At 46.1% G+C, this 27,803-nt stretch overlaps 1 protein-coding gene across 2 annotated transcripts in view; it reads right to left on the reverse strand.

Annotated features, from left to right (window-relative positions):
- Window positions 1-27,803, reverse strand: part of TFG (trafficking from ER to golgi regulator) — a 53,070-nt gene that overhangs the window by 16,341 nt on the left and 8,926 nt on the right. For both annotated transcript variants that reach the window (XM_075336551.1, XM_075336550.1), the window contains exon 2: window positions 13,270-13,479. In XM_075336551.1, the coding sequence (XP_075192666.1) occupies window positions 13,270-13,453 (184 nt within the window). In that variant the 5' untranslated portion in view covers window positions 13,454-13,479. The remainder of the gene's footprint in view (window positions 1-13,269; window positions 13,480-27,803) is intronic.

Below are 27,803 nucleotides of genomic sequence, written 5' to 3' on the forward strand. Positions count from 1 at the left end.
CGATCCCGGCCAGGTCGGGATCGCTGGTGGGATCACTAGAAAGTCTCAGTGTTTAAAGGGGCCTAAAGTGGAGTTAACTTAGGGCACCTTATCAGCCTCGAAGAAAAAGGAAGCTCTGATGAGCCTATGACCCCATGGGTGGTCAGCAATTATTTGGTAAAACAGTACAGTGGAACCTTGGATTACGAGCATAATTAATTCCAGGAGTGAGCTCTTAAACCACATTACTCTTATAGCAAAGCGAATTTTCCCATAGGAAATAATTGAAACAGACAATTCGTTCCACAACCCAAAAATATTTACTGTATTTATACTAAACTTACTACAGTAATACAAAATAATGTACTGTATTCATAGAAAATTATTACAGTACAATACAATATACAGTACAGTAAGAAAACACAAAGCAAATTAAACTGCACTTTAGCTTACAATAAAATTGTTGGTGTGCAAGAGGTACAATACAAGCAATGTGCTGTACTGGTTAGCAGAAAAAGTACAGTACTGTATCCACAAATGCAAATTTATAGACATGCTATACAGTATATACTGTGCTGTACAATGGTATAAACTGGGTACAGTATATAGTACATATGTACAGAAAATTACCTCCAGAGCGGGTCAGAACACGGTGAAAGGACAGAACCAGAAGTGTACATGGGGAGTATTCGCTCTTCTTGCAAAGCATTGCTCTAAAACCAAGTTACAAATTTGTAAAAAGCTTTGCTTGTCTTGCAAAACGCTCTCAAACCAAGTTACTCTTAAACCAAGGTTCTACTGTATATCCAAGGCCAATACCTACCTGGGACTCTGAGATAAGATTTAGCCCATCAGGTAATATCCAGGTGTCCAATATTTACATAACTTCTTAGCCATGTATATACCATGCCCCTTTTTGGCCAAAAGGGGTAATCAATATGACTCTTGCTCCTGCCTCTCAATTTCTTTAAAACTATCAGTATCCGAGAGAAGAGGGGGAATAGCATAGGCCAGAGGAAAATTCTATTTTTGTAGAAGGCGTCCAAGCCATTCAGAATTTCCCTTTGATTTAGGGAACAGACTTTCTCCACCTGAGCCATAGAGCAAAAGGGGTACAGAAGTTGTGTCAATGATCTGAGGGTCTCCATTTTAAAATCTTTCAGTCTTTATGTAGCAGTTCAGGGCCTTTAAGTTAATAATGGTCGTGAGGGAACGGTCTTTTTAAATTTTGTAATTTTGTTTTAATCAAGAATAGGTTGTTGTAGAAACCTTTCACAATGTCTGATTCTGGCACCCTGACTAAAACCCGTTTGGGTTTTGTTTTGTTTTTTTTTTTATAAAAGATAAAGAATGTCCCATTCCACAGTATTTTTTTTTTATCCCTGAATCTTCATCATTCGTCGAGGAGGGGTGGAAGAAAAAAGGGGATTCATTATTAGTAAGCCACGCTATAAAGGAGGACCTAACCCACTGTGATGCCTTTTGTTGGCTGAGAAGGTTGAAACGCTTTATCATCAGTGGGCCTCACTTCCAGGCAGCCAGTGGATAGTAGATACTCTCTTTCTAGGGTATAAAAGCTACATTTCCAGCCCTTATCTCTTCCCCAGGAGCATCCAGCTTATCCATTATCCTCCCGTAGACAACTTCCTCCCCTATTCCCCAAAAGGGACTGCTAAATCCAGGAAAGGAGTGGAATTATTTTTCTCAACTGCCGCTATCTCTAGGATTTTCTCTACAGCGGATTCAAACAAATAATTTAGCAACATAGAATTGCACCCAATTTCACTTTGGATTGGAAATCCGCAGACCAGCTTTTTAGCCAGAGTGCTCAGCAGGCAATATTAGAGTGCACAGGCATAAGCGGCAAATCTAACACTCTCCACAAAAGAAACCGCCGGCAAAATACTAGTTCCTCATTGACTTCCATTATACTCCATACATAAGTTGAGCACGTCCATGCGTTCAACTACTTATTATGAGCACTGATCCTGCTCGCTCATCACTGGTCGTGACCCTCTTCCTCCCACTGGAAGTGATGTCTTCACGCATCCTAGATCTATCTGGCCCCAACTTCAGGGGGTACACTCTGCACCCTATGTTGACAGAAACAAAACAGAAACGTAGAAACTTTTGCAAATTTATTAAACAAAAACTGAAATATCACATGGTCATAAGCATTCAGACCCTTTGCTCAGACACTCATAATTGAGGCTAGGTTCACACTTCCGTTAAATTGTATCAGTCACAATCTGCTGCTCTGGTAAACAACGGAATCAGTTTGGCGGATTCCGTTGTTCCCATAGACTTGTATGAGCGGCGGATTGTGACTGATGATGCTGCGTTGCACCCTCCGCCCGACTGATCAGACATTGAACGACTGACTGCCGGGCGGGAGGAACGCAGCATGTAACGTTTTTTGAGCAGCGTGATCCGTAGGATTTCGCTGCGCATGCGCTCTCTGGCTCCCTGCACCCGTAACCAGGATACACATCGGGTAACCAAGCAATGCGCTTTGGTTAGTTACCCGATATTTACAGTGGTTACGTGTGCAGGGAGCCAGCGCTAAGCGGTGTATGCTGGTAACCAAGATAAATATCGGGTAACCAAGCAAAAAGTGCTTTGCTTATACCCGATATTTACCCTGGCTGTGCAGGGAACCTGACACTTCCCCGCTCGGCTCCGCCCCCTCCTGCACTCAGCATGTGTACACACACACACACACACACACGTCCCCAGCCCTGCAGTCCCCGTGGCACTGACGTCCTCAGCGCCACGGCCCCGCTTGGCTCCACCCACCCGGAACTCCGCCCCCCGCACACAACAGAGTCCGACAAAGAATTCTGTTCTTTGTCATCCGTTGTACAGCGCATCAGTCACATGCGTCAAGCGACGCATGTGACTGATGCAAAACAACGGAAATGTGAACTTAGCCTAAGTCACATGTTGTCCAGTTCCTTGTGATCCTCCTTGAGATGGCTCTACTTCTTCTTTGGAGTCTTTGGAGACTTCTTTGTGTTTAATTAAACAGATATGACTTGATTTGGAAAGGCACACACCTGTCTATATAAGGCCTCACAACGCATGTCAGACCAAATGAGAATCATGAGGTCAAAAGAACTGTCCCAAGGAGCTCAGAGACAGAATTGTGGCAAGGCACAGATCTGGCCAAGGTTGCAAAAGAATTTCTGCAGTACTCAAGGTTCCTAAGAGCACAGTGGCCTCCATACAGTAATCCTTAAATGGAAGTTTGGGGCCACCAGAACTCTTCCTAGACCTGGTCGTCCAGCCAAACTGAGCAATCGTGGGAGAAGAGTCTTTCTGAGAGGTAAAAGAAGAACACCGAGATCACTGTGGCTGAGCTCCAGAGATGCAGTAGGGAGATGGGAGAAAGTTCCACAAAGTCAACAATCACACCAGCCCTCCACTAGTCAGGCCTTTAAAGGCAGAGGGGCCAGACTTGAGCCTTTCCTAAGTGCAAAACATATGAAAGCCCGCATAGAGTTTGCAAAAAAACAAAAAAACACACACACCGCATGAAGGACTCCCAGACTATGAGATAAGATTTTCTGGTCTGATGAGACGAAGATAGAACCTTTTGGTGATAATTCTAAGCAGTATGTGTGGATTAAACCAAGCACTGCTCATATCCTGCCCAATACAGAACCTTTAGCGAAACATTGTGGAGGTAGCATCATGCTATGGGGGTGTTTTTCAGCTGCAGGGACAGGATGGCTGGTTACAATCGAAGGACAGATGAATGCAGCCAAGTACAGAGATATCCTGGAAGAAAACCTTGAGAGTGCTTTGGACCTCAGACTTGGCTGAAGGGTCACCTTCCAACAAGACAATTACCCTAAGCACACAGCTAAAATGACAAAAGGAGTGGCTTCAGAACAACTGACCATTCTTGACTGGCCCAGCCAGAGCCCTGACCTAAACCCAATTGAGCATCTCTTGAGATACCTAAAAATGGCAGTCCACCAATGTTCACAATCCAACCTGATGGAACTGGAGAGGATCCCCAAATCCAGGTGTGAAAAACTTGTTGCATCATTCTGAAGAAGACTCACGGCTGTACTAGCTCAAAAGGGTGCTTCTACTCAATACTGAGCAAAGGATGTGAATACTTATGACCATGTCATATTTTAGTCTTTGTTTAATAAGTTTGCAAAAATGTCTACATTTCTGTTTATTTTCTGTCAAGATTGGGTGCAGAGTGTACATTAATGAGAAGAAGGGAATTTTGTTTACTTACCGTAAATTCCTTTTCTTCTAGCTCCAATTGGGAGACCCAGACAATTGGGTGTATAGCTATTGCCTCCGGAGGCCACACAAAGTATTACACTTAAAAGTGTAAGGCCCCTCCCCTTCTGGCTATACACCCCCAGTGGGATCACCAGTTTTAGTGCCAAAGCAAGAAGGAGGAAAGCCAATAACTGGTTTAAAGACCAATTCAATCCGAGGAAACATCGGAGAACTGAACCATACCACATGAACAACATGTGTACCCGAAAAAACAGAAAAACCCCGAGAAAACAGGGCGGGTGCTGGGTCTCCCAATTGGAGCTAGAAGAAAAGGAATTTACGGTAAGTAAACAAAATTCCCTTCTTCTTTTTCGCTCCTAATTGGGAGACCCAGACAATTGGGACGTCCAAAAGCAGTCCCTGGGTGGGTAAAAGAATACCTCGTGATAGGGCCGTCAAACAGCCCTTTCCTACAGGTGGGCAATCGCCGCCTGAAGGACTTATCTACCTAGGCTGGCGTCTGCCGAAGCGTAGGTATGCACCTGAAAATGCTTGGTAAAAGTATGCAGACTCAATCAGGTAGGTGCCTGACACACCTGCTGAGCCGTAGCCTGGTGCCGTAATGCCCAGGATGCACCCACGGCTCTGGTAGAATGGGCCTTCAGCCTTGAGAGAACCAGAAGCCCAGTAGAACTGTAGGTTTCAAGAATTGGTTCCTCGATCCCCCGAGCCAGGGTGGATTCAGAAGCTTGCGACTGTTTACGCCGACCAGCGACAAGGACAAAGAGTGCATCCGGGTGGCGCAGGAGCGCCATGCGGGAAGTAGAACCTGAGTGCTCTCACCAGAACCAACAGATGCAAATCCTTCTGAAATTGATGGACTGGACGAGGACACAAAGAAGGTGAGGTGATATCCTGATTGATATGAAAGTGGGATACCACCTTAGGGAGAAATTCCGGAATCGGACGCAGAACTACCCTGTCCTGGTGAAGGACCAGGAAGGGAGATTTGTATGAGAGCGTTGCTAGCTCGGAAACTCTCCTAAGAGACGAGACCGTTACTAGAAGGCCACTTCCCGAGAAAAGCGGGAAGGGAGACCTCTTTCAAAGGCACGAAAGGCGGCATCTGGAGAGCAATTAGAACCTTGTTCAGATCCCAGGGCTCTAACGGCCGCTTGTACGGAGTGCTGAGACGACAAACTCCCCGTAGGAACGTGCGTACCTGAGGAAGTCGTTTCTGAAAAAATACAGATAGCGCTGAGACTTGTCCCTAAAGGGAACTGAGCGACAACCCTTTTTCCAACCTAGATTGCAGGAAGGAAGGAAACATAGACGATGCAACCGGCCAGGGAGAAACACCCTGCGCCGAGCACCGAGATAAGAATATCTGCCACGTCCTGTGGTCAATCTTGGCGGACGTTGGTATGCTAGCCTGTCTCATGGTGGCAACCACGTCCTGAGGTAATCCTGACGACACTAGGTTCCAGGACTCAATGCCACACCATCAGGTTGAGGGCCGTAGAATTCAAATGGAAGAATGGCCCTTGAGACAGCCAGTCTGATTGGTCTGGTAGTGCCCCCGGTTAGCCTACCGTGAGGCACCACAGAACCGGGAACCACAACATCCTCGGCCAATCTGTAGCGACGAGGATGGCGCGGCCGCAGTCGGTCCTGATCTAGCGCAGCACTCTGGGCAACAATGCCAGAGGTGGCACATAAGGTAGCTGGAACTGCGACCAATGCTGAACTAAGGCGTCTGCCGCCAGAGCTCGATGATTGTGAAACTGTGCCATGAAGCTGGCACATTGTTGTTGTGCCGTGACGCCATTAGATCGACGTCCGGCCTCTGTCAGCGGCGCCAGATCTCCCGAAACCCGTCCGGGTGAAGAGACCATACCCTTTCGGCCACACCCCGGCGACTTAGGAAGTCAGCTTCCTAGTTTTCCACGCCTGGGATGTGAACTGTGGATATGGTGGATGCCGTGTCTTCCACCCACATCAGAACCTGCCGGACTTCCTGGAAGGCTTGCCGGTTGCGCGTTCTTCCTTGGTGGTTGATGTATGCCACCGCTGTGGAGTTGTCCGACTGAAGTCGGATTTGCTTGCTGTCCAGCTGCTGTTGGAAGGTTTGTAGGGCAAGATACACTGCTCTGTGTTCAAGAACATTGATCTGAAGGGTGGACTCTTGCTGAGTCCACGTACCCTGAGCGCTGTGGTGGAGAAAAACTGCTCCCCACCCTGATAGACTCGCGTCTGTCGTAACTATCGCCCAGGATGGGGATAGGAAGGACCTTCTTTTTGACCATGAGGTGGGAAGAAGCCACCACCGTAGAGATTCCTTGGCCGCCTGAGAAAGAAAGACGACTCTGTTGAGGGAGGTCGACTCCCCGTCCCATTGGCGGAGAATGTCACATTGTAGTGGACGCAGATGAAACTGCGCGAAAAGAACTGCCTCCATTGCTACCATCTTACGTAGGAAGTGCATGAGGCGTCTCAATGTGTGCGACTGGTTCTTAAAGAAGAGATTGCAGCCCGTAGTGAATGCTGTTTGTCTAGCGGAAGCTTCACTATCGCTGAGAGAGTATGAAACTCCATGCCTAGATATGTTAGCGATAGGGTCGGGGTCGGATCTGACTTCAAAAAGTTGATGATCCACCCAAAACTCTAGAGAGTCTCCAGCGCAACGTTCGGGCAGTGTCGGCATGTTTCCTAAGAGAGTGCCTTGACAAGTAGATCGTCTAAATATGGGATCACAGAGTGACCCTGAGAGTGCAGGACTGTGACTACTGCTGCCCTGACCTTGGCGAAGACCAGTGGGACTGTCGCTAGCCGGAAGGTAGAGCTACGAACAGAAGGTGTTCGTCTCCTATAACGAAGCGTAGAAACGCTAGTGCTCTGGATCAATCGGCACGTGTGGATAAGCATCCTTGATGCCTAATGATGCTAGGAAATCTCCTTGGGACATTGAGGCGATGACATGGCGGAGGGATTCCATCCGGAACCGCCTGGTGTCCACGAGCTAGCTGAGCAGTTTTAGATCCAGAACGGGACGGAACGGCCCGTTCTTATAGGCACCGCAAATAATTTGGGGTAAAAACCGTGACCTTGTTCCTGAAGAGGAACGGGGGTCATCACTCTTTCTGCCTATAGAGTGCACCCTGTTTGCAGAAGAGCAGCGGCTCGGCCGGGAGGTGGAGAAGTTCTGAAGAATCGAGTTGGAGGACGAGAAGTGAGCTCTATCCTGTACCCGTGAGACAGAATGTCTCACACCCAACGGTCATTGACCTATGGCAGCTAAATATCGCCAAGGCGGGTGAGCCTGCTACCGACCGAGGATGCGGAGAGAGGAGGCCGCAAGTCATGAGGAAGCCGCCTTGGAAGCGGGTTTTCAGACTGTCTCTTTTTTGGGCGTGACTGAGCCCGCCAAGAATCTGAGCTCCTCTGATCCTTTTGAGTCCACATTGGACGAGGAAAAATGGGACCTGCCCGAGCCTCGAAAAGACCGAAACCACGACTGCCTCCTGCTCTGTTGGGGTTTGTTGTGTCCGGGCTGAGGAAAGGATGAATCCTTACCCCTGGACTGTTTAATGGTTACATCCAAACGCTCACCAAACAGTTTTGGAGAAGCGCATATCTGGATAAGTGTGGTGTTCCTGGACTGCCCCTCTGAAGGCAGAGTGGTCCAGACAAATACGTGAAGCTGACTCCTCCACTGGAGGAGCTGGGTGAGAAATAACCAACATTCTATTGATGGACGCTATAAGATTATTCACTATGGCGTCACCATTAGGTGTATCCAGATTGAGAGCGGTCTCAGGATCAGAATCCTGAGCCGCTACTTCCGCCTCATTACACAGAGAGTCCTTCTGCTAGGACCCTGATGAAACCGAGGGCCGCTCATAGTGAGCCCGCTTAGGCTGTCTGGGACTGACGTCTGTGCAGAGTCGTGACTCTGGGATGCGTGTGACATTCCCGGAGCTGTTAGTTGTTCACACTGAGGGGGGCCATGGATCAATGATTCAACAGTGCCCATGTTGTGAGAGACATGTCCGGACTGCTAGGCTTCTAGTATCATAGCCATAGTCTCAGAAAATCTGTCAGTAAATACTGCAGACACCGTCCTCATCCTCTGGCCATTAGCAGAGACTCCGGCTGAGTTGGATATAATGGGGGTCTATGTAACCTGCCGGCCGTATAGCCGTACATGCTGTACCGGCTGCATAGAAAAACATGTGGTTCTGCACCTTTGTTTTACACAGAGAATATGCTGATAACTCCTCCGCACAATCCAGGAGGGTATATACAACGTGCGACCAAACAGTGCAATGTATATAGTACAAGCATATCTATAAGTGCACTTCTGCACTAGTGGGGTTAGCACCACAGGTGCTGCTTAACGCCTGTTGCAGCGATTGTGTGACTATCAGAATGCCAGGGTCTTCCACACTTGTCTCTGTATCGTACAGAAACTGACACTAATGGCTGCCGGCGTCCTTGTAGAGAAGGAAGCCGTGGGCGTGCCTGAGAAAGTGCGGGAATCCGGTTTCACAGTGCACACAGTGAGAGGGGTGGAGTATGCAAAACATACTCCAGCTCTCAGCGCTGCTGTGCTATGCAGCGTCACGCCCCTACCCTGACTGTCAGGCCTGTGGGCGGTAACGAAGGGAGACTAGGCCCAGAAGCCGGGGACTCGAGTTAATAAGCGCGGCCGGCATATCAGTGCTGGCCGGCGCGGAAGTCCCCGGCGCACCACAAATCCCAGCGGCGCCTTAAATAAAAATGGCAGCGGCGGTTAGCGCAGTAGTCACCCAATACACTAACACACCCAGCAACGCTGTGGTGTGCGATGGCACTAGTGCGGACAGCGCCGCTGTCCCTGGCGCACTAACACACCCAGCAGTGCTGCCGTGTGTCTGCGCGGTCCCCACAGGGACACAGAGTACCTCCATGTAGCAGGGCCATGTCCCTGAAGATACTCCGCTCCATGTCCAGCAGATACCAGGGGCTGTGGATGGAGCACGGTCTCAGTGCCTGGAGACCGATAGAATCCCACTTCACCCAGAGCCCTGTAAAAAGGGATGGGGAAGGAAGCAGCATGTGGGCTCCAGCCTCCGTACCCGCAATGGGTACCTCAACCTTAACAAACACCTCCGACATGAAGTGGGGTGAGAAGGGAGCATGCTGGGAGCCCTGTATGGGCCCTCTTTTCTTCCATCCGACATAGTCAGCAGCTGCTGCTGACTAAACAGTGGAGCTATGCGTGGATGTGTTGCCTCCTTCGCACAAAGCACAAAACTGGTGAGCCAGTGATCCCACTGGGGGTGTATAGCCAGAAGGGGAGGGGCCTTACACTTTTAAGTGTAATACTTTGTGTGGCCTCCGGAGGCAATAGCTATACACCCAATTGTCTGGGTCTCCCAATTAGGAGCGAAAAAGAAAAAAAAAAAAAAATGAACTTTTGAATTTACCAAACAGCTGCAATGAAACAAAGTGAAACGTTTAAACGGGTCTGAATACTTTCCATACCCACTATAGTTTTTTTTTTTCTTTTCACTTTAATCTATCAGTCCATTTGAACGCTTGTACTATATACTGCAATAGCATAGCAAAATAAAGGTCTCCAATGATAGCACCAGGTTGTTCTTCATAGGATTCAAAGATAAGGAAGGGGAGAAACCACAATTGGTCATTACTACCAAAAATATGCTCTTGTGGTCTTCATAGGAGTCCAATCATGGCAGGCCACAGCAACCTATCAGCACCCCATGATCTGGTCGGGTGATGGAAACATGGAATTGGCAACACTTCCTCTACTGCATTAAATGCCAATGTTACAGATGGACATTGGCATTTAAGATGTTAATGGCAGCAGGTGTAGCTGAACTCCACACGCTGCGAATAGATATTGGCTGCATAACAAATATAGTGTCTGCATGCAATGAAGCAAGAGCAGTTCCCACATATGACAAATGTAGACATGTCAGGAAGGGGTTAACTATGCTAAATTGAGTGTGCAAAAAAAAAAAATATCTGAGGTATATACCAAAAGGATACTCCTAGTCCCTGTGCGCACAGGGGTTTTTTTGCCGCATTTTTTGGGTGCCGTTTGCTGCCCAATGCTGCATGCAGTCCTTCACCAGCAAAGTCTATGAGATTTCAGAGAGGCGGTGAGTACATTGCTTCTTTTTTTTCCTTGCAGTTTTGGTTGCATTATAAAAAAAAAAAAAAAAAAAAAAAAAAAAAAAAAGAAGAGCATGTCAATTCTCTCGGCGTTTTTGACCTGCGTTTTTCCATTGAATATAGTGAGAAAACGCATGCGCACAAAAGGTACGCCAAAAAAAAAAAAAATCCAAAAACGCACCGAAGACACTGAAAAGTGGCAGAAATGCATGCTTTCTTTATGACAAAAGTGCATTTTTCTGCAGGAGGGTGCGTTTTTCGCTGAGCAAAACTGCAGCGTGCGCACATAGTCTTACAAAATCCTTAGCTATATGGTCCTCATACAGAATTGTTCTATGCTCCAGGCTAAATACACCCTGCAAGCACCTGGGACTGTAAGTAGGGGGGGGGGGGGGGTGGAGGAATTACTATTATCCAGGAATTGAAAAGGGAACCGGTCGCCAGATTGATCTGCGGCCAGTGGCCTCTTGTATACAGCATTCTAACATGCTGTATATAGCGTTGCGGTGCAGACTGGTCGGATGGGTGTCTCAGTTCTCCAGTACCAGCGCCTCCTCTCTCGGCCATTGTTGTCCTCCTGCTTCAGAAGCCTGGGGCATGACACATCCTGTGTCATGCAGACTATCCGGCATTGAGGTCCCACGCAGGCAGACTACAATACTTTGATCTGCCCTGATCAGGGTAGATCCATGTGCACCTGCGCAGGACCCCAGTATTGACTTGTATGGATGAAGTAAAACGCAACCTATGGCAATCTAATCTGATCTACCATGTGCGTATTGTCATGCAGACAATGTACACCAAGATTTTTCTCCAAAATATTGGCAAAAAACAAAAAGTCAATCAAGGGGTGGTGTAAAGGTGTCTAAGGAGGCAACAAATCTATTAAAGTGGCTCATGCTGCATAATAAATCTGCTGCAGATTTACTGTCTCATGTAAAATTCTGCTGTCTATGTAATAACTGTAATGATTACTTACATTGAGGACTGGCCACACAAAACTGCTACTAACCATGCCAGTTAGGATGTGGATATGAATGTGAGCGAAGGTTAAGAGCTTTACAATGGACAAAATTCCCTGAAGAAACCAATAACACTGCAGCTTTTATTTTTCTGGAATAAAACGTTTCATTGACAGTCTTCATAGCACGTCCCTGTGAGGAGCTCGCTGCAGAATAAAGACTATTGGACCAATGGACGTAGAGCGGAATCCAAGGCTCTAACGGATGCACACATTTCCAGCATGGAGCGCATGTTCTGTCGATCTCGTTGTGTTTTATTAGACTTTGTCAGTTTAAGGTGCACAATAAAATGTAAATAGAAGGGTGTATGACCTCATTATCTCCTGCCTCGATTACTGCAACATCCTCCTGTGGCCTCCCTGCTAACACTCTTGCACCTCTCCAGTCCATCCTTAACTCTGCTGCCCGACTGTTCCACCTTACGCCTCAATACCACCCCACTCCTCCCCTCTGCAAATCCCTCTATTGGCTCCCAACTCTCCAGCGTATCTAATTCAAACTACGAACAATGACCTATAAAGCCATCCATAATCTGTCTCCTCCATATGACTCCAAACTAATCTCCCACTACACTCCAACACGTAATCTCTGGGCCTCCCAAGACCACCTCCTCTCCTGCTCACTCATTCGCTACTCAAGCAACCGCCTCCAAGTCTTCTCCAGAGCATTCCCTGTCCTTTGTAATTCACTACCTCAACATGTCAGATTATCTGCTACACTTGCAAGCTTCAAACGGAACTTGAGAACTCATCTGTTCAGAAATGCTTATAGTCTCCAATGACCCCCACCGCCTCACCACCGCCAGAGCTGCCGCCTCACCATCGCCCCACCTACTGTCTCCTTCCCAATATCCTATAGAATGTAAGCCCGCAAGGGTATAGTCCTCTTCCCTCTGTACCAGGTGTCTACTGTAACTTGTATATGTAGTTTGTATGTAACCCCTTCTCATGTACAGCACCATGGAATCAATGGTGCTCTATAAATAAAAATTAATAATACAATTTGGAGGGGGATCTGTGGGAGAGAGTTCCCACACGATGCTCATCCAGACCTAGGAGTGATGAGGCAGAGATGTGACGGCTGGATCTTATGTACACAGGAGGTCAGGCACAAGATTGGTAGTTAGGGTAAAGCAATCATTAAATTATTCTCGTTTAACTGGGGTCTCAATTAAGCCATTGTTCTCCTAGCTAGTAGTCCTATTATGTGGTGATAGCAGAGCCAGTGAAGCTGTCACCACAAGAGGGTTTAACATGGAATCCCAGGTGAGGGATTGCCTTCAGGAAAGTACCTCCACCAATGGACAGTTAGCAACCCGGGTGCGGCTTGGGGTACTTAGGGCACTGACGAGGGGATGGAGGGTTGTTGCGTGATGCACGTACTACGGTAGTGGTATCCGTCATCTGGAGGAGCACAGCTGTGACTGCAGATCATACCAAAAGGAGATATAAAAGTCGTGGGCCAACCAATATTTGGGAGATAGTGGATATCGCCTGGTACAGGGACAGTGGAACTACTGGCCCCGGTTTGGGATCTCGTGGACTGGGAGTATCGAGTTTGGCCAACTAGTAGACTGGACGCAGGAATAAATATAATTGTATCATTAACCTGCCTAGGTGATTAATACAATTCACAACCTCAGATCTTCACAGTCCCCAAACTCTGACATATGCAAGCAAACATAAAAAATTTGGGCAAATGCTGGGGCCATGAGAAAAAGCAATAGCCTGTGACTGTCTACGGATGCCCAGATCGTGTTGGTGTACTGTTCACACATAGGGCTTTGTCAGCAATTGATCAATCTTCCTTATCACAGGGAGACGATCAGAGTGGAAAAACTCACCTTCATCTTTATATTTGATGGTAACTTCATCATTAGTCAAGAGTTTCCCACGGAAAACCCTCTGCATCATCAAGACCAGCTCATCATAAGTGATGTCCTCATTGTGAATGGGAATTCTACGGATGTCCTCCCCAAGCTGAGCTTTAATGATCAGCTTGCCGCTTAAGTCCAGCTGTCCATTCATTGTGGACTCCGTGATGACTGAGGCAGCTTTAAAAGACAAAAGAGGAAGAACAAAAATGAAGACATTAATAATTTGAAATAAAATTAATTTGTAAAAGAAAAAAAAAGCAAAGTGTGAAGAACAGAGTTCAGAGTACTGTACTTGAAGTTTGAGTGTACAATGGTATACTTTTCCAATATGTATTGTTGGTTGGTTGCTGTGGGTTCAGGTCAGACCTGCAGTTGGGCTGGAAATTGCAGTTCATACATAGAGGACAAAACAACTGTATGAATTTAGCCTATAGAGAGCCAATCAGAATCTACACTAAACTCCTTGCCTTTAAAACCCTGAGTAAGGTTTTAAATTCAAGTTCAAACTTCTCAGCCTCAAACATCATCTTGGCCGCAAGTGGCTATTCCATAGCAAATGTACCAATGCAACCCATTAATGCCTGACTAGAGCCACCCCCATGGTCTTGACTGACAGCACCACTGTCACCAGCATCACTAGCCATCCACTAGACATCAATTAAAGCCCATTGGCGTGCTGCTTGGCAGGGAATATTGCACGAGTCTGGTACCCACCACCATCGTATTTGCAGTCTCATTTCATATTAAGTGTCATATCTGAATATCTCTGAAATGGAAAATCCATCTCAGGCAAGGTCAATGTTTCAAGTTGTCTTTTACGACTACCACAAAATGCAATTCGTTTGGTGATCCTCAGAGCTCTTGATTGATTACATTTAAGGCCCAGAATATTAGCTTTCAAATGATCCCAGACTCAATGTTTGTTCAAAGTTTTCTATTGGATTCAGGTCTGGAGATCGTGCAGGCCACTCCATTTGAAGTACTGTAGTCTTCATGCACCGTTCCCTAATGAGGTGACCTTGATGAGCTGGAGCATTTTCGTCCATGAAGATAAAATTAGGTTTGTGTTGTTCATGCAGAGGCACAGTGTCTAGATTAATGATGTTTTCAAGTAATAGGTGCCAGTCACTGTACCGTGCACAAAGTGTATAGTAAACTATTAACTAGACACCTGCCCACACTGGAGCACCACCACAGCCACAGGCTCATCTGGTGACAACATTGGCTGATGCATGACACTCTCCTTGACCTCTCCAACATCATTGGCAGCCATCATTTCTGCTCAGCATGAGTTGACTCATCAGTGAACAAGACTGAGGCCCACTACTCCCTCGTCCAGCAAGCCAATGACGCCTGTCCTGCTGGTTATTGCTCTCGTGTCCCATAAATGTGCCTGGAGTTGTGTGGTATTCATCATCTGGTTCTGAAGGGCATTGTTCACAATGAGCTTGAGATCAATGTGGGATGTGGCCAAAGGACGTCCACTTCTATGCCTTTCTGTGACTCTCTCAGTCTCTCTATATGTCTGCTGCAACCGCTGATGACACTTCGCTCTAAGCTCAGTGGCCACTTCTGTAAGTGAACACCCTGCTTGAAGCCTTGCAATGGCAAGGCACTGATGATCAATTGTTAGGTATCGTCTTGGTCTCATGATGTCAAAATGTGAACAGCATGATGAAATACCAAATTAAACCTTAAAATTTATTGGGCGATTCATGGATCAAACACCTGTTGTGGATTTTGCCATTAAGCTGCTTTTAAGATAACAGCAAATTGTGCAAAAACTCTACTGAAACATTGAACAGCGGTACATGTGTGTTCCAAAGCGTAAAGAAGGTCACATTAAGGCTGTGTGCGCACAGTGTGTTTTTCGTCTTAACACTGCATGACTTTGCTTCTCCAGCAGTCTATGAGATTTCATTTTTGCTGTCCTCACAGTGCAGTTTTGTTTTAGGTGCGTTTTTTGTGGTGACCACAAAGATGCAACATGTTAATTCTTTCTGCGTTTTTGCCAGCATTTTTCACCCATACAATGCATTGAAAAAAAAGCAGCAACAAAAATGCGGCAATAAATACGGTAAAATGTACAAAAACTCATGCTTTTTTTTATGTGTTTTTTATTGCGGGTGTGTTTGTGCGTTTTTTAGCAGCCAAAACGCACAAAAACGCTGCATCTTTGTGGTCACAAAAAAAGGCAACATGTGCACATAGCCTAAGTTCACCTGAAAAGCCTCTGGGCTTTTAGACCCATACTTCCTGTCATTATTATCAGAGGCAGGATTATAATTACAAGTAACTCCTCTGTAGACAGCTGATAACTCAGGATCCACCCATCACAACAGGCGATGTCACCTCTCTCTACTCCCCCAATTAGGGTCAGTACACACGGAGAGTAATACGGAGCGAGTGGAATGCGATTAAAAAACAAAAAAAAAAACAAAACGCATTTCACTCGTACCAATATTACTCTATGGGGCAGCTCCTGCGGGTGCAATGCGATCCTGTTTCACGCGCACCCATTCAAGTCTATGGGGGTGAGAGAAACATTGCATTGTACTCGCATTACAGGGGTGTAATGCGATTCTCTCATCAGCTAACAATGGAGGAGATGGGGAGACAAATCCCTCCCTCTCCTCCGCAGCATCGGCCCTCCCCTCCGCAGCTGTGGTCTGATCGCACGATCGGACCACAGTTGCATGACACTCTGCTCCCGCTGTTCTGCGAGTGTGAGCAGTGTCATACGAGGACTCGCAGTAATCCCAGTGTGGCCTCAGCCTTAGCTGTGCATGCTCATTACACACTGCAATACAAATGATAGGGTCGGGATCTGACCATTGGAGCGAATGTAAATGTATTTCCTAAAAGTTGAAGTTTTAAAAAAAAGCCCCATTAGCCAGTGTGAAGATTGCATTTTTTTTTATTTATTTCATACCCACAGTGGTATCACTAATGTCTGTTTCCTGCCTGTAGTAAAATACCTACCAATCCATGTCTTCTGCTGTTGAGACTACCCCGATCACTCCAGTGTTTGCTGGGCAGACCGAAAGTCACTTAAGTGTATGAGCACCAGAATGAGGCACTCAGACTGGCATCGAGATCTAGTGACCAATACCTCTGACTTCCAGTCAATCAGCAGCGCTAAGGTCACAAGATGGCGAAGCAAGACCGAAGCAGTGCCAGGAAGAACAAAAGAGGGTGGCTGGTAAGGATTTCACTACAGGTAGGCCGGTTTCACACATCCGGCTTTTCGCCAGTTTGGCGGATGCGGCGCACTCCAGTACAGTGTATACAATACACACAATACACTGTAAGCGCAACAAGCGGCGGTCACATGCTGTCATGTGACCAGAGCATGTGATCCGGAAGTTGCGACGCTGCCACTGTACTGTAACTGTATCATACTGTACTGGCGTGCGCTGCATTTGTCAAACCACCGAACAGCCGGATATGTGAAACTAGCCGTAGGGAACAGACATTAGTAATGTTTCAGATCTCCAAGCAGATTTAAAATATTAGACAAAGATAAAGTAAAACACACAATGCAGTTTATAAAATGAAGCTCTATTATTAAGGGAAACAGAAATCCAAACCCGCAGGGCCCTATGTGAAAAAGTGATTGCCCCTTAAACCTTATAAACTACAGCAACAACTGCAATCAAGCATGTGCGATAACTGGCATTGATTCTTTTAAAACGCTCAAGGAATTTTGGCCCACTCATCTTCGCAGAATTATTGTAATTCAGCCACATTGGAGGGTTTCCGAGCATGAACTGCCTTTTTAGGTCATGCCACAGCATCTCTAGCAGATTAAGGTCAGGACTTTAACTAGCCCACTTTAAAGGTCTTAATTTTATATTTCTTAAGCCAGAGGTGGACTTGCTGGAGTGTTTCGGATCATTGTTCTACTCCCTAACCCAAGTGCGCTGCAGCTTGAGGTCATGAACAGATGGCCGGAAATTCTCCTTCTGGGTTTGTTAGTAGACAGCAGAATTCATCGTTCAAGTTACCACAGCAAGTCTTCCAGGTCCCGAAGGAGCAAAATAGCCATTGAACATCACACCACCACCATCATATTTTACTGGTGGTATGATGTTCTTTTTCTGAAATGTTACTACTAAGGCTGGTTTCACATCAGCGGTATTCTGCCGCACTGCCGGATCCGGCACAAATGCAGAACAGTTCAATACAGTTCACAAGCATTGCGGCAAGCTCTGGTCACATGACCGCATGTGACCGGAGCTTGCCACGATGGCTGTGAACTGTATTGAACTGTTCTGCATTTGTGTTGGATCCGGCAGTGCGGCAGAATATCGATGTGAAACCAGCTTTAACCAGATGTAAATGGGACATACACCTTCCAAAAAGTTCAACTTTTTGTCTTGTCAGTCCACAGAGTATTCTTCCAAAAGTCTTGGGGATCAGCAAGATGTTTTCTGGCAAAACTGAGACGAGACTTTATTTTCTTTTTCCTCAGCAGTGGTTTTCGTCTTTGAACTCTTCCATGCAGGCCATTATTGCCCAGTCTCTTGCTTATGGTGGAGTCATGAACATTGACCTTAACTGAGGCCTGCAGTTCTTTGGATGCTGTTGTGGGGACTTTTGTGACCTCCTTGATGAGTCGTTGTTGTGCTCTTGGGGTAATTTTTGACGGCCGGCCACTCCTAGCAAGGTTCACCACTGTTTTATGTTTTCGCCATTTGTGGATAATGTCTCTCATTGTGGTTCGCTGGAGTCCCAAAGCTTTAGAAATGGCTTCAGAACCTTTTCCAGATTGATAGATCTAAATTACTTTCTCCTTTGTTCCTGAATTTTTTGGATTGCAGCATGATGTCTAGCTTTTGTGGATCTTTTGGTCTACTTCACTTTGTCACGCAGGTCCTATTTAAGTGATTTCTTGAGAGAGCATGTGTGGCAGTAGTCAGGCCGGGGTGTGGCTAGGAAAATTGAACTCAGCTTCTCCAAAATGTGATCAACCACAGCTCTTTTATGATTTAAGGAAAAGCAATCACTTTCTCACACAGGGCCTGTAGGTTTGGATTTCTTTTTCACTTCATACTAAAGACCTTCACTTATAAACTGCATTTTGTGTTTACTTGCATTATCTTTGTCTAATCTGAAACATTTAAGTGTGACAAACCTGTAAAAGAATAAGAAATCAGGAAGGGGGCAAACACTTTTTCTCACCATTGTATATAATGTGTCCAGTGTTAAAGGACCATCAACATTTACTAGCCTGTTTACACAAGCAGAAGGCACTTCAGATGTGCACTGAACAACCTATAGGGCCATGTGCGCACTTTGTGTCGAGTTACTTGTAGTTCTAAACGCATCCTCTGTCAGAAATGGTCTTTGTCAAATTTGGTTTTGACCACAAAAACGCTATAAATACGCTAGCGTTTTTAACCGCGATTTACATGCTTTTTCATTGCTTAAAGTCAGATGCGCTTTGAACACAAATACACTGCTAAATAAAGTTTAAACATTCAAACACTATAAAAAAAAAGGTAAAAAAAATGATTATGATTAAAATCATACACAAAATAGCTTATTTTATTAAAATGATAAGTGTGTGCTAATATTTATGTATAAAATAACGTTAATTTATTGATTTTCATTAATTTGTCGGACTGTGTGTGTGTGTAAAGGGATATATCATGCCATTAATATAATGTAAAAACGCATGCTTTTTTTTTTCCAAAAAGCATGCTTTCTGCATCAAAAAAGCATGTTAAACGCTAGGATTTTGATTTAGGATGCATTTATAAACTTCTCATTGACTCTAATGTTAGTAAAAAAAAATCCAAAGTGGCAAAAGCAATTGACATGCTGCTTCTTTGAACGCTGAGTTTTTGCCAAATTTTCAGCAACTGAAACGCAGCATTTTTTAACAGCATTGTGCGCACAAGAAACCCCAATTTCCCATAGACTTGTCTTGAAATCAAAACGCATACATTTTGGCATTAAAACGCTGCAGTTCAAAATGCTGCGGAAACGCAGGTAAAAACGTAAAAAAAAGGCGGCCATCGTCTTTGGCAGTACAGGCTCTATTTTCACAGAAGAATGTGCTGCCAAGAACGATGACCTTCTGTGCAGCTCAAAAGACCATTTCTCCTGACGAGAAGGCGATTTCCCCGCTCTAAGGCCCCCTTCACACGTCAGTGAAAAACACTGACATTCTTGACTGACGTGTAAAACACACACGTCCCTCCGTGTTTCGTGATTCACGGCACACGTGGGTTGTCCATGTGCAATACGTGATTACAAATGGACATTACTCACCTGCATTCGCTACTACTGTCCATGGTGCTGAACTCCTCGGCTCTGCAGCGTCCACCCACCGCTCTCTGCAGCTACTTCCGGGTCAGCGGTTCCTGCTTTCATGAATATTCATGAGCCGGCCAGGAGGCTGCAGAGAGCGGAGGCTGCACAGCGAATCGCTGGAAAGAATAGTTGAAAATGTTTATTATTTAATATGTCAATGTTTTTCTAGTACGTGTTTCACTGATCACACACGGATCACACCATAGTGTGGTCCATGGGTCATCAGTGATGCCAGAAACAAAACGGACTTGTCTCCGTGCAGAAGCACGGACACGCGTGTACGCTGCACGGAGACACGTTCAGTGAAATATCACTGATGTGTGAGCAGACCCATTGATTATAATGTGTCTGCGTATGTCAGTGATTCTGGTACGTACAAAAAAAAAAAAAATGCACATACGTACCAGAATCACTGACGTGTGAAGGGGGCCTAAGAGTGATTGGCAGCCTAAACAGATTGAAAGATTATAATGAATCAAGTGTTCCTAGTTACAATTAACGATAATCTTGCAATATCCTTAATATCCTTAGCCCGATATATAGTAAAACTACCTTGCGCTACAAAGTAACGGGAGGAGGGAGGAATGAGTAAGTTTGTCGTGGCTAAACACTAGTTGAAGGGGTATGAACTACGAGGAATTCTACATTATCTTCAGCCCATCACTTTTCAACTCAGAGCATAACCTCTTTTTTCACCTGTGAGCATTAGAGTCCAACCAGTTTTACTAGTTTAATATCCTTAACCCCTTTACAACCAGGCGATATTGCGTTATTGTAGCGCTTTCATTTTTCTTCCCCTTCTTGCAAGAGCTAACTTTTATTTTTCAGCACTGCCATGTATAGCAAAAAAAAAAATCACAATCTCCTATGAACACTGGCTTTCACAAGAGTATCGTACTGAAAACACAAGAGTCTTCAGCAGACCGCTGCCTGTCATGGCAACCCATCGGGGCCCCGTGATCATGTCATGAGTGAGCTGATGGGCATGTGGAATGACGCTCCTCCTGCTGGTGTGTGTTATATGCCGCTGGAAGAGATGGACAGCAGCATTTAACAGGTTAATGGACGTACAGGTTAATAAAAGGTCGTGAAGGGGTTAAAGAGGTCCTTTCACTAGTTTAAGCATAAGAGAATAATAAATGCAGACATACCAGTGACCTCATTAGCGATCTCGCTGTGTGTGACACTAAGCAGCGACCTGGCCCCTGCTGTGAGATCGCTGCTCGTTACACACTGTTCTGGTTCATTTTTTGCTCGTTGGTCTCCCGCTGTGCAACACGCATCGGTATGTTTGACTGCGGGAGACCAACGAGCACCGACTCTGAGGGGTGCTTCACACACAGCGAGCTCACTGCCGAGATCGCTGCTGAGTCACGCTTTTTGTGACGCAGCAGTGACCTCATTAGCGATCTCGCTGTGTGTGACACTGAGCAGCAATCTGGCCCCTGCTGCGAGATCGCTGCTCGTTACACACAGCCCTGGTTCGTTTTCTTCAAAGGCGCTCTCCCGCTGTGACACACAGATCGCTGTGTGTGACAGCGAGAGAGCGACAAATGAAGCGAGCAGGGAGCAGGAGCCGGCGTCTGACAGCTGAGGTAAGCTTGTAACCAAGATAAACATCGGGTAACCAAGGTGGATACCCGATATTTACCTTAGTTACCAGCCTCTGCAGCTCTCACGCTGCCTGTGCTGCCGGCTCCGGCTCTCTGCACATGTAGCTGCTGTACACATCGGGTTAATTAACCCGATGTGTACAGCAGCTAGGAGAGCAAGGAGCCAGCGCTAAGCAGTGTGCGCGGCTCCGGCTCTCTGCACATGTAGCTGCATTACACATCGGGTTAATTAACCCGATGTGTACTGTAGCTACGGTAGGAGAGCAAGGAGCCAGCGCTCAGTGTGCGCGGCTCCCTGCTCCCTGCACACACAGCTGTGCGCTGGTAACTAATGTAAACATCGGGTAACCATACCCGATGTTTACCTTAGTTACCAGTCTCCGCAGCTTCCAGACGGCGGCTCCGTGCAAGCGCAGCGTCACTTGCACGTCGCTGCTGGCTGGGGGCTGTTCACTGGTCGCTGGTGAGATCTGCCTGTTTGACAGCTCACCAGCGACCATGTAGCGATGCAGCAGCGATCCTGACCAGGTCAGATCGCTGGTCGGATCGCTGCTGCATCGCTTAGTGTGAAGGTACCCTAAGCAGCGTACACTGTTAACCAGGGTAAATATCGGGTAACCAAGCAAAGCACTTTGCTTATTAACCCGATATTTACCCTGCTTACCAAGCGCAGCATCGTTAAAAGAGTCGCTGGTGGGATCTGCTAGATTGACAGTTCACCAGCGACCATGTAGCGACGCACCAACAATCCCTGCCAGGTCGGATCGCTGGTGAGATTGTTGGTGCGTCGCTACGTGTGACCGCAGCCTAAGGAATAAATGATAACAAGGAACAATAGATTGCACCCAAACAGCAAAACTGATAACTAGAATTTAGTTAGTAGTAGTGGTCTATCATTAACTGGTCAAATCTGAATACATAAGAGCAATCTGGAGTTTGGATCCTTTGTGTAGGACAGGAGGGCACCGACAATCTCGTCTCTAGACATAGGAGATAGCAGGAGACACATTCGGGGGAGGGGGGGCAGGTTCAAAGCTTTCTGCTTAGCTGGCCTCTAAAGAGGATTTCACACAGCGTGATAACGATAATACAATACGATCGATGGTTTTATCATGACAATCAGTCTGTGTTAACAGACCCCAAGACAAACACAATTTGCCCAAAGGGCAACTAGAGGTACCCTAAACTAAAGATTAATAAAACTTAAAAGGGAACCAAACATCAGGATTTTGGTATATAAAGGCCACGTCTCACTAAGCAACATCGCTAGCAACATCGCTGCTGAGGCACGACTTCTGTGACGTAACAGCGATGTTGCTGTGTGTGACATCCAGCAACAACCTGGCCCCTGCTGTCAACCTGGCCCCTGCTGTGAGGTCGTTGGTTGTTGCTGAATGTCCTGGACCTTTTTTTAGTTGTTGCTCTCCCGCTGTGAAGCACACATCGCTGTGTGTGACAGCGAGACAGCAATAACTAAATGTGCAAGCAGCAGGAGCCGGCTTCTGCGGACGCTGGTAACCAATGTAAATATCGGGTAACCAAGGAGCCCTTTCCTTGGTTACCCGATATTTACTTTCGTTACCAGCATCCGCCGCTCTCACGCTGTGAAGCGCACATCGCTGTGTGTGACAGCGACAGAGCAACAACTGAATGTGCAGTGAGCAGGGAGCCGGCTTCTGCGGACGCTGGTAACCATCGGGTAATCAAGAAGCCCTTTCCTTGGTTACCCGATATTTACCTTAGTTACCAGCGTCCGCCGCTCTCACACTGTCAGTGCCGGCTCCCTGCATGCGTAGCCGGAGTACACATTGAGTAATTAACCCGATGTGTACTCTGGCTAGCAGTGCAGGGAGCCAGCGCTAAGCGGTGTGCGCTGGTAACCAAGGTAAATATCGGGTTGGTTACCCGATATTTACCTTAGTTACCAAGCGCAGCATCGCTTCCACACGTCGCTGCTGGCTGGTCACTGGTGAGATCTGCCTGTGTGACAGCTCACCAGCAACCCGTGTAGCGACGCTCCAGCGATCCTGACCAGGTCAGGTTGCTGGTGGGATCGCTGGTGCGTCGCTTAGTGTGACGGTACCTTAAGGTGCAGCCAGTGCAGTGCTGGCACCATCAGGCACAGGCTGTACATACCATCAGGGGGCAGCTCGGATGTGTAGGCTGTGAAATCCAAGTTTATAAAGTTTGAAAATTCGTTCACAGACTAAAAACTCCTTAATTTAAAAATTATCAATTTTATTAACAGAAGCAATTAAAAACACTTCCACATTATATAGAAAATATTCATTGGTGCCATACAAAAATTTCAAACATATATCCCCCTTATTTTTATAGTCCTATGTGTTACCCCAATTTAGGAGCAAGAGCAAATGTCAGTAAGGCGCAATATAAAAATATATCCCTAAACAGTCCAATAGTCAAGGGTCCTACAGTCAAGATCCCTAAAGGCAGCACTTTTTACCCTAAATTAGTCGGTTCTGCACTGAGATATAATTCCATATATACTGCCACTTCCTATATTAGTGAGGAGGCTGTCAACCTTCTACCCCTAATCGACCCGACGCGTTTCCCCTTCTAATAGAAGGTTCTTCCTGGGTCATCAAAAAGTAGTATAGAAAAATACAATTAATTTATACATTATCCTCCAATCATACAGTGAATACAGACAGTTTTTGTAATCTCCCCAAACAGAGTACATCAAACAAATGATCTTCAGATTGTACATATGACTATTATAGTCTCCTCTGGTGCTGTCGTATCTTTAGGGTATGTGCGCACGTTGCGTACTAGCCCAGCACCGTAAAAGGTGCGCTTCAGAGCGCAGCTGAAAAGCTCCGTTCTGAAGCGCATGGTGCCGGCGAGAACGTGCGCTCTGCCTGCAGCTCCTGCCATAGACAGAGCAGGAGCTGCCAGCAAAGCGCACGGAAGAAGTGACATGTCACTTTTTGCGCAGCGCTTCGGCAGTAGCCGAAGCGCTGCGCTCTAAGACGCCATGTGCGCATGGCCCCTGCACAATCTCCATAGACTGTGCAGGGGACGCAGGACGCATGCAGTTACGCTGCGCTGCAAAGCGCAGCGTAACTGCATGAATTTACGCAACGTGCGCACATAGCCTTAGACTCCAAAAATTGCCAGGTAACACAGAGAACGCTGTCTCCACGTGGATTTTGCAGAGGCTGGGAACGCTCTGAACAGTGCAGGGAGCCCCAACTACATGCTGGTATATAGTTTTAAATTTATTTGGACCAGGACATGCCAATTGCAACCTGAGGGGACTCTAGTCCATTCATCTACACGGACACAGAAAAGGAAAAAGCTTGCTGAAGGGGAATTATGAATGGGCATGTTTTTAATAGGTGACACCATCATTCACCTAGAATATACAGCCTTGTCCCGAATGAGATGACAAAAATCTGAAAAATATTTCTATAACAGGAATTCTTTGTTCGGTAATATCCACGCTAATATTTTGTGGAACTCTGTGTTACCTGGCAATTTTTGGAGTCTAAAGATACGACAGCACCAGAGGAGACTATAATAGTCATATGTACAATCTGAAGATCATTTGTTTGATGTACTCTGTTTGGGGAGATTACAAAAACTATGTCTGTATTCACTGTATGATTGGAGGATAATGTATAAATTATTTGTATTTTTCTATACTACTTTTTGATGACCCCTGAAGAACCTTCTATTAGAAGGGGAAACGCGTCGGGTCGATTATGGGTAGAAGGTTGACAGCCTCCTCACTAATATAGGAAGTGGCAGTATATACAGAATTATATCTCAGTGCAGAACCAACTAATTTAGGGTAAAAAGTGCTGCCTTTAGGGATCTTGACTGTAGGACCCTTGACTATTGGACTGTTTAGGGATATATTTTTATATTGCGCCTTACTGACATTTGTTCTTGCTCCTAAATTGGGGTAACACATAGGACTATAAAAATAAGGGGGATATATGTTTGAAATTTTTGTATGGCACCAATGAATATTTTCTATATAATGTGGAAGTGTTTTTAATTGCTTCTGTTAATAAAATTGATAATTTTTAAATTAAGGAGTTTTTAGTCTGTGAACCAGTTTTGAGCTCTCCTTGTATTACTTTTTTCGTGAGAAAGTTTGAAAATTCATCATCTTTTTGATTGACGTGTGCACCTCGCTGCTAATGTCCGGGCGGGTTATGCACCTTATATAGGAAAATCCTTATGTTTGGTTCCCGTTAACTTTTAATCCTAACAAATTAACACAGATCAATCTAAAGTCAGTAGCATATAGACCAATCAAACATATACTAAATCACGTACCCGGTCACGGACCGGACACTAGTGAGACTATAGCCTTAGCCCCCTGAAGCCAGACATGGTGAAACATGTTGGGGAGGCGATTAGTTAGCTTTTATTAGGCAGGGTAGGGCAATATCACTCTGACAATTATTGTAGGACAGTTGTTCACTTACTCAGTGTCTGGTCCGCGGCCGGATACGTGATTTAGTATATGTTTGATTGCTCTACCTGCTACTGATTTTAGATTGATCTGTGTTAATTTGTTAGAATTAAAAGTTTTATTAATCTTTAGTTTAGGGTCCTGTAGTTGCCCTTTGGGCAAATTGTTTTTGCATTTATGACCCTACGCAGATTATGGGTATGCTTGAGGTTTAGTTGTTTAACAGACCCCAAGATACACAGCATAGGTACTCATTCCCATTAGAAGAATTGGATTTTATGGCACACACATCCCTTAGACGCCATCAGCTGTTCCACTAGCTGTATAAAAATCCCCACTCTCTGAACATAATGCGCAGTCAGGAGGGATCTGGTAAAGGTGGACTCTGCGTGGCCACGTCCATGGTCACCTGCTGACCACGAGAGAAGAGTACTGTTAGAGAACACTCCAGACCTTGGAATGCTCCATGTCATGTAATAAACAGTTACCTGTTGGGATAGCCGAGGGTCAATGCTTTACCTCTGCACTGCTCGTAGTTCAGCTGTCGGGTGCCCGGCTTCTCATTCGTGTGTCACCCTCAGCCGAGAGCTATGAGGTTTATTATAGAGTAGTCTATATAATAGTTCACGACACACGGAGGAGTTCAGGCTTCACATTGTGAATTATTGGCTATAAAATAAAAGCCTTGGTACTCATCACATCCGTTTTTGAAGTGAAGGGGTATCACAGGTATATCTGGGGGCAGCCGCACTGGCATGGAAAGACTATTTGCCTAGATTAGAGTGTATGATTTTACTTCTGATACTGGCATAGTGCCACTATATTCCTATGTATACAGCCTACTCTCGATAATAGGGACATCCCGCCACATCACAGATGATAGACTGTGTCACCAGGACCCTTTTTCTTTTGGTCTCTGCTTTTCATGAGGTGGATGTCACAAACCTCCGGGGGGGTCACTCAGAAATCCCCCGCGCTGGCTACCAGTACGTCACAATCGGGGGTAACAAGTGGGGGTCACCCCTCCTTTATACCTCCCGACCGACAGAGCACGTGATGCGCTCTCTAGCGCCCCTCTTATAGTCAGGCCAATTATGGAATTGCCCGACAATAAGCAAGGAGGCCGCTATACTACTTATGCCGATTATTGAAGGGTCCCCGGTGAGAGTAAGGTATATATTCCCCCGACCTCCGCGGGCGGAATATATAAAATCTTCCCGAATCTCACTGGCCTCCCCACAATAATCCTTGGCACAATTCGCTGCCACCAACCGATTTACGGTAACTATTAGCCGAACACACAGACGTGGGATTCAAGATCGAGATAACAGAACAGCCCAAGATTAATTATATAATTTAATCAGCCTAAAGCACACTAGAAACTACAATATATACAATAGGGAATCTACAGAATATACATATGTCAGAGTACAGTTACAGATAAAGCATGGGTTACAAACAGGTATACACAGTTCCAGCAGTTACCTTGTGTGTCTGGCCACAGGGGGGCGCTGTAGACCAGGTTTCTAGGATTCTTCCTCACAGGTCTTTCCCAACCAGGCCCCCGAGCAGAAGAACGCTGGAAAATGGCCGAAGTAGGGTTATCAACCTGGGCAGATCCAGGTCCCCTCCTACCTTAGTGACCTCACAGGGAAGCACTGCCACTCCCCCTGCATGGATCAGAATTATCCAGCCAAGGGGATATTGGCCATAACTTTGCCTGGGAGCGTCGTAGGCGGACGCCAATGCTCTCATTGTGACAGTTATGAATTTAGCTACAGAACGAGGGGACTCATGACCTGTCTGCCAGTTCCCCATTGGCTGATATCACGCCTGGGGCATTTCCCAATGTCCTGCTCCCATAAAAAGGGTGTGCCGGCATCGTCCACATGCGGAGACACCATTTTTATGGTTGCCATATTTATCGGAAATATGGCTTGCGAGATATGAACCATTTTTTACTGGAGTCGTTCTGTCTGGCTATTTCCATAGCCTTGCTAACTAGCTAGCAGCCCCCACTACAGGGTGACGGCAGGGAGTCATCCTGTGTCCATTGTCCTAAAGCCACCTAATTTCCATATCACAGGACATGGCCATGGATTTGTTGCTAAACCAGTTGT

Source organism: Anomaloglossus baeobatrachus, chromosome 2 (assembly GCF_048569485.1).
Source record: "Anomaloglossus baeobatrachus isolate aAnoBae1 chromosome 2, aAnoBae1.hap1, whole genome shotgun sequence".
In the NCBI taxonomy this organism is placed as follows: Eukaryota; Metazoa; Chordata; class Amphibia; order Anura; family Aromobatidae; genus Anomaloglossus; species Anomaloglossus baeobatrachus.